Source organism: Dama dama, chromosome X (assembly GCF_033118175.1).
Source record: "Dama dama isolate Ldn47 chromosome X, ASM3311817v1, whole genome shotgun sequence".
Classification (NCBI taxonomy): Eukaryota; Metazoa; Chordata; class Mammalia; order Artiodactyla; family Cervidae; genus Dama; species Dama dama.
In genome coordinates this window covers 60,995,498-61,008,209 of record NC_083714.1, presented here as the reverse complement: position 1 = coordinate 61,008,209, position 12,712 = coordinate 60,995,498, and the positions used below count along the sequence as shown (strand labels likewise).

General features: G+C 38.9%; 1 protein-coding gene across 1 annotated transcript in view; it reads left to right on the top strand.

Annotated features, from left to right (window-relative positions):
* TRMT2B (tRNA methyltransferase 2 homolog B) overlaps nt 1–12,712 on the top strand; it is a 48,288-nt gene that overhangs the window by 23,427 nt on the left and 12,149 nt on the right. The window contains 6 exon segments of the mRNA XM_061137579.1: nt 428–574; nt 2,186–2,277; nt 2,540–2,754; nt 2,922–3,026; nt 4,393–4,512; nt 4,744–4,843. Of these exon segments, the coding sequence (XP_060993562.1) occupies nt 428–574; nt 2,186–2,277; nt 2,540–2,754; nt 2,922–3,026; nt 4,393–4,512; nt 4,744–4,843 (779 nt within the window).

Genomic DNA, 12,712 nt, shown 5'->3' with positions numbered 1-12,712 from the left:
AACTGCTTCCCAAGTATGGGAAACAGAGGATAGTCATTCCCATTCCAAAAGGAACAAATTGGAAATAAGAAAGGGGTCACAGGTCCCAAGCAAATTTGAAATCTAGCAGGAAAATTCCATTTGATTTTAAAGCTCAAGAATAATCCTCTTTGGGTTAATACTGTTCTCCAGGCCCACTGGTGTGGTGGGCCCACTCAGGTGGCAGCCTTGCCTACTGAAACCACCCTAATGGCCTCATTTTAACTTAATCACCTCTTTAAAGACCTCATCTTCAAATCTAGTCACATTCTGAGGTACTGAGGGTTCAACATTTGAATTAAGGTGGGGGGGGGGAATGTATTTTAGCCCATAACAGTCACTCAGCATGAGTAATCAGCTGTCAAACTTTGTTAGTTTTGCCTGTGTTAATAATACTGTTTTCTTCCAGTACTATGAAGTATTCCTTTGACAGTCCCCATTGGAGCCGTGCCTTCTGTTTCATGAAGGTGGGTACTGGCATGAGCTCATAGTCCGCACCAACAGCCAAGGGCACACAATGGCCATCATCATTTTTCATTCTCAGGAATTAATGCAGAGACTCAAGGAATGACAAGGGGCAGCTTCTATAGTAATCCTTACTATCAGTATGCTGTAGTTGGTGTTGAGAGGTTTCAGAGTAAATAGCAGATACAAAGCATCCATGGGACGTTTGTATGCTTTAGAAAGAAGGGTTAGGGATGATGAGGAGAACGAGATGGCCAGGATTCTCTTAACCATGCTGCTGGCATAATCAAACTAAAGGGACGGGCTCCGTTACCAAGTTAGTTATCACAGAAGGAATCCCTAAGTTTTTTCACAAGAACTTTGCCCACAGAAGTTATTAGGTGCTCTACCAACTTCAAAAAGGCAATTTAATAGAGACTAGAATATAGAGCTTCTCCAGTGGCTCAGATGGTAAAGAATCCACCTGCAATGCAGGAGACCTGGGTTTGATCCCTAAGTCTAGAAACTCCCCTGGAGAAGGAAATGGCAACACACTCCAATATTCTTGCCTGGAGAATTCCATGGACAGAGGAGCCTGGAAGGCTACAGTTCATGGGGTCATAAAGAGTCAAATGTGACTGAGAGACTAATACTTTGACTTTTTTTTTCAGAATGTGGTCAGAATTTCATAATCCACATAATACTTTTACATTTGTAATACACTTAGAACTTTCAAACATTCCAACATTAAAATATTCTTGTACTTATGTGATCATGTTAAGTAATTGGTGAAGTAGACTAGAGAAGGAGAGGGTGGCATAGAGGTACCCAAGGTTACAGGGCCAGTAAATAAATGCCAAGAGCTGACTCATTGGAAAAGACCCTGATCCTGGGAAAGATTGAGGGCAGGAAGAGAAGGGGGTGACAGAGGATGAGATGGTTGGATAGCATCATCAAATCAATGGACATGAGTTAGAGCAAGCTCTGGGAGATGGTGAAGAACAGGGAAGACTGGCATGCTGCAGTCCATGGGGTTGCAAAGAGTCAGACACAACTTAAGAGATTAACAACAACAACAGAATAGCAAGGCTAAGGCTTGAACCTACATCATTGATTCCTGGCCTTTTAACTCTATAGCTCCAACATTGTTTATTGTCATATGTCCTTGTGTCAAGCTAATGGATAGGGCTCTCTGTAGTGATACAAGAATTTTAAAACATTTGGGACTCGAAGAAAGGATTTAGTTATTATGGTCATTCTCTTCCATGCCCTTTCTTTCCTTTCTCCTAGGATGCATGTCTTCTGAGGTGGTATTTGGATGGGTGGGTGGGATATTTGAAACAGAGAAGTATGAAGCGAATTGAAAGGTCATTGTTGCTTTGTGATGGAACAAAAGCTTAGTTTAGCTCCTTGGTTACAACAAGAATAAGTGTCACAGTTTCTTTAGAGAATTATTAAAGATGATCAAACCAGAGAAAGTGCCATGTCTATGGCACTTTAGGATTTGTCAAAACCTAATAAGCAAAGCAATGCTTTGCTCAAATGTGAAAATAATATTTTTTTGGTTCTACAGATCATTGCTTTATGTTAAGTGTTATTTATAATAGGATTTGAGAAATGTACCTTCTTGTCTGACTGCTGCAGGGCTGATTACCATAGAGCTTGGAGAGAACATTATGAGAGATGAGTTTTTGCTTGACTCCTGATTTTGTGCTCTGGGCATGAGGAGCTCTGTGTTCAGAAGGAAGCTGCAAAGGAGTTTTTCACCAAAGGGCCAGGAGCAGTCTGTGACTTAACATCACTTTACTTCCAGGATAGATAAACCTGGGACAGCCCCACAGCAAGCCGGAGGCTGATGGCTTGCTATATCCTGGGTTGTGGATTAGTGAGGCAGAGCTACTGATGGCTGAGTGACTGCATGTACTCCATCCCCTGAGAGGGGAACACCAGCAGAGCTCTCAGGGCCATGCCATGGAGGCTTTGTCTCCTAGCTGAGATGCTGGGGGCTTCTTCTCCAGCCAACCACAGAGATAGGTTGGCCTGCCATTCCAAAGGGCTGTCTTCTTTTATTCTTTTGTAGCACAATGACCCATTGCAGCCATCAGCAGTCCCCCTACCAGCTCCTCTTTGGGGACCCCTGCATCTTTGAAGATCTCCTAGGCTTGAAGATCTGCATGTCTCCGGATGCCTTTTTCCAGGTCAACACTGCTGGTGCAGAGATGCTGTACTGAACTGTGGGCGAGCTGAGTGGAGTGAACTCTAACACCGTCCTCCTTGACATCTGCTGTGGAACCGACAAGTGGCAGCCCAGGGCAGAATCTGCATGCAGCTTATCTCCCTAATACCATCCACCCTGCACCCAGGGCCCTTGTAGACTGGGAGGTTGTGGTAGTGGTATTGGCATAACCTCACAGGTCTCATACCCTAAAATACCCTCCTCTTATTCTCTCCTACTTCTTCAGGTGTGATCGGCCTCTCTCTGGCCCAGTATACCTACTAGGTCCTTGGGATTGAGTTGGTGGAGCAGGCGGTAGAGGATGCCTGGTGGACAGCAGCCTTCAAAGGTACACTGCTTACCTTCTGGGGAGTTGTTGTTCCTCTGCCATGGGAAAGGTTGTGTGGGAAAGAGCATGCACTGTATCCACAACTGTGGGGAGGAAGGGAAAGTATTCTGGAGTGGTCAGAGTTGGATCCTGATGGTTTTCCAAAAGAGGTCCCCATAACTAATCTCCCCCCCCCTTTTTTAAACTGAAGTATAGTTGATTTATGTCAGGTGAGTGAAAGTCGCTCAGTCGTGTCCGACTCTTTGCGACCCTATGGGCTGCAGCCTGCCAGGTTCCTCTGTCCATGGAATTCTCCAGGCAAGAATACTGGAGTGGGTTGCCATTTCCTTCCCTAATAGTTGATTTATAGTGTTGTGTTAATTTCAGGTGTACAGCAAAATTATTCATGTGTATATATATATATATATATATATATATGTATATATATATACATATATATAAAGATATATTCTTTTTCAGATTATTTTCCCTTATAAGTTGTTACAAAATATTAAGTGTAGTTCCCTGTCCTAAACAATAGGTCCTTGTTGGTTACCTATTTTACATATAGTAGTATGTATCTGTTAATTTATCCCACCTGAATTTATCCCAAACTCCTAATTATCCCGAATAATTCTTTTTTTCTATCCAGAAAAAGCCTAAAGAAAGGAATAAGCCTAGCTGATAGAAAGGGAACTTGGCAAAGCTTTAATATAAAAGAGCCTTCTTGACATTAGACTTAGGAGGCATCATAACATAATACATTCGGTTTCAAACTATTTTTAGCAATAGGATCTTTTCTTTGAACAAAATCTTCTGCCAAATGCAACATAGAAAAAAGATTTTCTCTCCCCCTCTACGTCAACCTCCAGACAGTTCCTGAGGCTCTGTGTGAAAGCCTCCAATATAGCAGAAGGAGCACTTGAGTTATAGTCAAGGTTCTCTTCTTGGTATAGGTCCTTAAGTACTGTGTGAGTTGCTGAGTTGTAAAATAATACATCTAGTCTCTCAAGGTGAAAGTCTCACTGAGATACTGCAAGGGAAGTACATTGGAAAAAATGAAGCAGGTCCAAAGCATTTCTTTCATTGTTAGGCAGAAATATGCTAGATCCAAAGGGAAGATCACTGGCTTCTGCACGTCTCCATAAAGCTGAAGCTCCCCACCCCAAACTGCTGGGCTTGTTCTTTTTTTTCATTTATTTATTTTTATTTGAAGGATAATTGCCTTACAGTATTGTGTTGGTTTCTACCAAACATCAGCATGAATCAGCCATAGGTTTGCCCATGTCCCTCCCCCACTTGAACATCCCTCTCACCTCCCTCCCTGTCCCACCCCTCTAGGTTGTTAACAAGCCCTGGTTATGGCACGCGGGCCTCTCTTTTGCAGGCACCACCAACTGTGAATTCCACCCTGGTCAAGCAGAGAAGATTTTGCCACAGCTACTAAAGTCAAAGGAAGATGGGCAGTTGATTGTTGCTGTGGTGAACCCAGCCCGGGTGGGACTGTGTAAGGATGACTAGCTTTCCTGCTACAGAGCAAGTTAGGTGTTTCCATGATGTCAACCAGCTTTGGTTCCTCATTTCTACACCTTGTTAAGGCTGCTCTCAGTGGGCTGGTTCTGAACCTGCTTCTCCTCTTTATTCCTAACCAGTCCTGTGTGCTCACCAGTTGGGAGTTTGTGATAACCTGGACCGTGATAGTTTGATTATATTAATAGCAACGTGTTTCCTCCTTCAGACTACTAGGTGGTTCAAGCCATTTGCAACTGTGGGGCCATCCACACTCTAGTTTTTGTTTCCTGCAAGCCCCATGGTGAAACCACAAGGAACATCATTGAGTGAGTCTTGACTTCATTTTCAGATTATCTTTTCCTGATGATCAAAGTAATCCTTATTGTTATGTTTATTGTGCAGAATTTGGAAAGCATAGAGAAGTGAAAAGAAATAAAAAAGTCATTATACTATCATCAAGCGTTAGTTATGGGGCTTGGATCTTGGATGAAGCAAGTAAAGCAACCCACATTGGGTATAAAATTTAAGAGGATACCCCAAAGCTTAGTAATCAAGACACATTTAAAAAATTATTTATGTATTTATTTATTTTTGGCTGCACTGGGTCTTTGTTGCTGTGGAGGGGCCTTCTCTTAACTCATAGCATGGGCTCTAGGTATGAGGGCTCAGCAATTGTGGCACATGGGCCCAGCTGCCTCGAGGCGTGTAGAATTTTCCCAGACAAGGGATCGAACTTTTGTCTCCCTCATTGGCAGAGAGATTCTTAACCACTGGACCACCAGGAAATCCTCAAGAACATTTTTAATGCAATATTTTAAAAAATTAAAATTAGTCCAAAATATCTGTGAACAAAATACTAAGTTTTTTAACTAAGTACTTAGGAAGTACTAAGTACATTCCTGTACTTGCTAAACCATGCCTCACTCGTCTTACTCTAGTCCTGGCTCTACTTCCAATAAAACTTTATTTATAAAAGCAGGCAGCCAGTCTGCAGGTCATAGTTTTACAATTTGATTTTCCAGATTATTGCATGAAGATATCATATGTCTTGATTACTGAGTTTGGGGCACCCTTTTACATTTTGCACCCACAGTGAATGCCTCCTGCTTTATTCCCAGTTCTGACCCTGGTAAATTATTTTGATCTTTGAAATGTTGTTTTCTTGTAATCTATCTCTCTCTCTCTTTTTACATAAGTAACATAACTTCTTTGTAATATTCAAACAATATAGGTAGGCATAAAGTACAAATGAGGGAATTCCTTGGCAGTCCAGTGATTAGGACTGTGTGCTCTCACTGTCAAGGGCCCAGCTTCAGTCCCTGGTTGGGGAGCTAAGATCCCATTTATGCCACACAAGTATGATGTGGCATAAATAGATAAGTAGACAGATAGATAAATTAAAGATGACATACCTAGATGAAAGTGCGAATTAAAAGGAAATAAATTAAGCTTTCAAGTTAGTGAGCTAGAAAAAGAACAGTGATGCTAAAAATAACTAAAGGAAGAAATAAATAACGTTTTAAAATTCTAGAAATTAATGAACTACAAAACAAAAAACCTATAGACTTCAACAAATAAGCCAGAAGGTATTATTGGAAGAAGAAAATGAAATAGATAAGTAAACCTAATCAGGAATATAGTCTTAAATGAGAAAAAAGAGTATAACTATAGGTATGAAGACATTTTTAAAAATTTAAAGAAGTACTTTGTATAACTCCCTCCTAATACTTTGAAAAACCTAGGTGAAATGGAAGATTTTCGAGAAGAATGCAAATGGCTAATATTAATTCTAGAAGCTATAGTAAACTTTAACATACCATCACCCACAAGAAAAAATTAAGAAAATAGTTAAATAGCTTCTTCTACCTAAAATAAAGTCATGAAGCCATATATTTTCACACTCTTATTTCCTTCTCTTTTCTCGAATACTCTTCCACTTGTCCTTTATTTTCATTATACCGTTTAAAAATGTTTATCTATATGTTTATGAAGATGGGACCTCAAATCACTGAGGAACGAATGAACTACTTAATAGATTAGATGGTGGTTGACAACTGTGGAGCCAAGGCAAAAAAAAAAATGATTAGATCCATATCTCATGCTGCAGACCAGGATAAATTATGGAAGAGTTAAAGATTTAAGTGTAAAAGGAGGAAATCATAAATATACCCTAGGAAATCAGGGAATTTTTAAAAATAATCTTGAAGTGTAGAAACTCTAACTATGAAAATTCAGAAGCCATGTAAAATAAAAAGTTGTTAAGTGTGGCTACATAAAACATAATTTCCTTTGTTACACAATACACAAAAATGATTTCAAAATGGATTTAAAGAACTAAATGTAAGAGCCTGAAACATGGGAGTACATCTCTTTGACCTTGGGTTAGGCAAAGCCTTCTTAGAAATAACATCAAAGACCCAAGGAACAGCTACAAGAATGTGTGTGTGTGTGTGTGTGTGTGATTGAACATCATCAAAGGAAAAAAAAAAACTTTTTGTGCTACAAATGATACCATCAAGAAAGTGAAAAGAACCCACAGAATAACAGAATAGGAGAAAATATTTGAAAAATCATTTACCTGATAAGGAACTGGTATCCAGAAGCCAGGCACAGAAGGTCACATGGTATATGATTTCATTTATAGGAAATGTCCAGACTAGGCAGATCTCTAGAGACAGAAAGTAGATTTGTTGTTGCCTAGGCCTTAGAGTGGGGCTTCCCTGGTGGCTTAGCAGTAAAGAATTTGTCCGCTAATGCAGGAGACTTGGGTTCGATCCCTTGGTCAGGAAGATCCCCTAGAGAAGGAAATGGCAGCCCACTCCAGTATTCTTGCCTGGGAAATCCCGTGGAGAGAGGAGCCTGGTAGGCTACAGTTCATGGGGTCACAAAGAGTCAGACACGACTTAGTAGTGACTGAACAACAAAGGCAGAGGATCGGGGGTTTGAGGAGAAATGGGGAGTGACTGCTACGGAGTTAATGAAAATGTTTCAAAATTTATTTTTGTGATAGATGCATAACCCTGTGAATATACTAAAAACTGAACTGAATAAAGGATTGTGCTTTATGGTATCTGAATTATATTGCAGTAAAACAGTTTAAAAAAATCAATAACTTGCTTGATAAAAAGCATCAAAAGCAAAGAGAGGAGAAAACATACAAACTGGAAAAAATTTGCAGTTCATATCACAAAGGCTTTTTTCCTTAATTTATGATGAACTCCTGGAAATAGATAAAAAACACAATAGCCTAAAAGGAAAATGAATGCATGATATAAAAAGAAAACAAATGTGTTTATGACATTGCAAGTTAAAACTACCCTGAGATACCATTTTTATATCTTAGATTGGCAATTTCATAAATTTGATAATGCACTGTTGGCAATACTGTGGGGAAACACAAATCCTAAAAATTTACCAATCAGAGTGTAAATTAGCACTATCTCTATGGAGGGAAATTTAGCAATATGGATTAAGATTACAAATGTATGTATACCCTTTGACATAGTAATTCCATTCCTGAGGCTTTGTCCTACAAATATACTGACATACATTGATTGATTGATTGCAGTATTGTAACAACAAATGATAAAATAGCCTAAAAGCCCCATCAGTGAGGAACTAAGTTAAATTAAATATGCTACATCCCATACAATGGAATACCATACTGCTATAAAAAAGAATGAAGATGTTCTCTGTTTACTGATATGGAAAGATCTGTAAGGTATGTTATTTTTTGTTAACAACTTTATTGACATATAATTCACATAGCACAAAATTCATCCTTAATTAAAACATACAATTCAAAGATGTTTGGTACATTATCAGACTTATACAGTCATCACTACTGTCTAATTGCAAACATTTTCATCACTCCAAAAGAAATCTGCAGCTCTCACCTGTCACCCCATTTTTTCCTAACTTCCTGGCCCTAGGTAATCACTAATCTACTTTGTCTCTATGGATTTGCCTATCCTGCACAGTTCATACAAGTGAAGTTCTTTGCAAATGTAGTCCTTTGTATCTGACTTCTTTCTCTTAGTGTGATATTTGTAAGGTTCATCCGTGTTGTAGCATGTAGCAGTACTTCGTTCCTTTTTGTGGCTGAATAATATTCCATTCTATAGATATACCACATTTTATTTATTCACTCGTGAGTTGATGGGCACTTAGGTTGTTTCCTCATTTGGCTATTATGAGTAGTATTGCCATGACTATTCATGTGCAAATTTTTGTGAGGACATATGTTTTCATTTCTCTTGGGAAGATACCTAGTAGTAGAATTGCTGGGTCATATGATACCTATTTTAACCTTTTGTGGAACTGCCAGACTATTTCCAAAGCAGCTAGCCCATCTTATATTCCCACCAGCAGTATGTGAATGTTTCACTTTCTCTACATCCTTGTCAACTCTACTGTCTGTCTTTTTTATTATATACATCCCAGTGGATGAGAAGTGATATTTCCTTGTGGTTTTGGTTGCATTTCCCCATGGTTAATGATGTTAACCATGCATTTCCCTGTGGTTAGTGGTGTTGAGCATTTTTTCCTGTTTATTGGCCATTTGTATATATTCTTTGGAGATCTGTTTATTTAGATGCTCCGCCCATTTTTCAGTTGGGTCATCTTTTTTATTATTGAGTTTTAATAATTATTTTAAAATTATAGATACAGGTTCCTTATCAGATACATGATTTGCAAAAATTCTCTACTATTGTGTGGGTTGTCTGTTCACTTTCTTGACATTATCCTTTGAAGCACAAGATTATTTAATTATGATGATGTCCAGTCTGTTTTTTCTTTTGTGGCTTCTGATTTTGGTTATAAGATATGTTACTAAGTTGAAATAGCAAGGTATTCATAATATCTTTGTAAAAAAGGGCAAAAGATGAACAGAATATTGATTTATATTTGCTGTATATGCATAGAGAAATTGATAAGTTTTATAAGAAACTGATAATTGAAAAAAATTAAAATGAAAAGGACTTCCCTGGCATTCTGGTGGTTAAGAGGTCTGCCTTTCCACAGCAAGAGGCACAGTTTTGATCCCTGGTCCTGGTCAGAGGACTAAGATTCTAAATGTTATGCCACATGGCCGGAGTGGGGCAGAAAAAAGAAACTGATAATAGTAGTTACTTACTGAGGAGGAAAACTACAGGGATGGGAGTCAGAGGTGGGGAGAAACTTCACTATATATCTTTACATGTTGTTTCACTTTTGAATAGAATGAAAATATTTTGCAAAACATTTAAAAAATGCAATGATTTAGAGTAAGCTAGAATTCTGCTAATGGTCAGACTGAATAAAACAGGCAACATGGTGTCAAAAAGGCAAAAAAAAAATATTTTGAAAAGATGGTATGTGCATGTGGTAGAAAAATTCAAACAATATAAAAAAATGCTTGTGCATGCAGTTGATGAGTCTTTTTTATTCCTGGCTTCTAGTGCTTCAGATGTCACTATTCTTACTAGTTTCTTGTGTAGCCTACCAGAGATATTCTGTGTGTGTGTGTGTGTGTGTGTACACATCCTTCTTTATCTCTTTTTTAAACAAGTAGAAACAGACTATAAACACTGTTCTAAAGGACCTAGAGATTATCATATTAAGTGAAGTAAGTCATGCAGAGAAGGACAAATATCATATGATATCCCTTACTTCAGTCAGTTCAGTTGCTCAGTTGTGTCCAACTCTTTGCAACCCTATGGACTGTAGCACACCAGGCTTTCCTGTCCATCACCAACTCCCGGAGCTTGCTCTAACTCACATCCATCAAGTTGGTGATGCCATCCAGCCATTTCATCCTCTGTTGTCCCCTTCTCCTCCTGCCTTCAGTCTTTCCCAGCATCAGGGTCTTTTCAAATGAGTCAGTTCTTTGCATCATGTGGCCAAAGTATTGGAATTTCAGCTTCAGCATCAGTCCTTCCAATGAATATTCAGGATTGATTTCCTTTAGGAGTGACTGGTTTGATCTCCTTGCAGTCCAAGGGACTCTCAAGAGTCTTCTCCATCACCACAGTTCAAAAGCATCAATTCTTCTTTGCTCAGCTTTCTTTGTAGTCCAACTCTCACATCCATACATGACTACTGGAAAAACCATAGCTTTGACTAGTCAGACCTTTGTTGGCAAGGTAATGTCTCTGCTTTTTAATATGCTGTTTAGGTTGGTCATGGCTTTTCTTCCGAGGAGCAAATATCTTTTAATTTCATGGCTGCTATCACCATCTGCAGTGATTTTGGAGCCCCCCAAAATAAAGTCTGTCACTGTTTCCATTGTTTCTCCATCTATTTGCCATGAAGTGATGGGACCAGATGCCATGATCTTAGTTTTCTGAATGTTGAGTTTTAAGCCAGCTTTTTCACTCTCCTCTTTCACTTTCATCAAGAGGCTCTTTAATTCTTTGCTTTCTGCCATAAGGGTGGTGTCATCTGCGTATCTGAGGTTATTGGTATTTCTCCCAGCAATCCTGATTCCAGCTTGTGCTTCATCCAGCCCAGCATTTCTCATGATGTACTCTGCATATAAGTTAAATAAGCAGGGTGACAATACACAGCCTTGACATACTCCCTTTTTCCAATTTGGAACCAGTTAATTGTTCTGTGTCTGGTTTTAACTGTTGCTTCTTGACCTGCTTACAGGTTGCTCAGGAGGCAGGTCAGGTGGTCTGGTATTCTCATCTCTTGAAGAATTTTCATAGTTTGTTGTGATCTACACAGTCAAACTTTGGGGCTTTCCTTGTGGCTCAGCTTGTATAGAATCTGCCTGTAATGTGGGAGACCTGGGTTTGATCCCTGGGTTGGGAAGATCTGCTGGAAAAGGGAAAGGCTACCCACTCCAGTATTCTGGCTTAGAGAATTCCATGGACTGTTTAGTTCATGGGGTTGCAAAGAGTCAGACACGACTGAGCGACTTTCACACTCACACAGTCAAAAGTTTTGGCATAAATCAATGAAGCAGAAGTAGATGTTTTTCTGGAATTCTCTTGCTTTTTCTATGATCCAACGAAATCACTTATATGCAGAATCTAAAAAGGTGATATAAACAAACTTATTTGCAAAACAGAAATAGACTCACAGACATAGAAAACAAAATTATGGTTACCAAAAGGGTCAGCAGTGGTTCAGTTCAGTTCAGTTCAGTCGCTCAGTCATGTCCGACTCTTTGTGACCCCATGAATCGCAGCACGCCAGGCCTCCCTGTCCATCACCAACTCCTGGAGTTTACTCAAACTCATGTCCATGGAGTCGGTGATGCCATCCAGCCATCTCATCCTCTGTCGTCCCCTTCTTCTCCTGCCCCCAATCCCTCCCAGCATCAGGGTCTTTTCCAATGAGTCAACTCTTTGGGGAGATAAATTAGGAATTTAGAATTAACATATATACACTACTATATATAAAATGGGTCTTGCCAAGTAGCACTAGTGGTAAGGAACCTGCTTGCCAATGCAGGAGATAAAGAGATGCGGGTTCGATCCCTGGGTTGAGAAGATCCCCTGGAGGAGGGAATGGCAATACCCTCCAGTGTTCTTGTCTGGAGAATCCCATGGACAGAGGAGCCTGGCAGGCTACAGTCCATGGGTCCCAAAGAGTCAGATGCAACTGAAGCAACTTAGCACACAGCATGCACTTATATAAAATAGGTAAGTAGCAATGACCTACTGTATAGCACAGGGAAGTATATTCATTATCTTGTAATAACCTATAATGGAAAAGAATTTAAAAAGAATATATATATATATATATATTATATATTATATATATGTATAACTGAATCACTTTGCTGTACCCCTGAAACTAACACAATATTGTAAATTAGCTATACTTCAATTAAAATTTTTTAAAAAAAACACTGTTCTGCACCATGCTTGCCATTTAACAAGAGACTTTGGAGATTGTTCTACAATGATGTAGAATCTATGTCAGTACTTATAGGTCTACTTGATTTTTTAGCATAGTCTATATAGTTTTAACTTCCATAAATATGTCATTTAACTTGTCTGTTGCTAATTAATTTTAAGGTTGTTTCTACTTTATTATTATTATAATGTTAGTGAATGTCCTTGTACATATATCTTTGTGTTTTTGTGTAATAACTGTATATATGTTATGAATAAGTGTATGTGATGAGATATATATATATATATATATAAGAGATAAATTCCTGATGTGGAATTTCTGGGTTAAAGGATATATACTGTTAA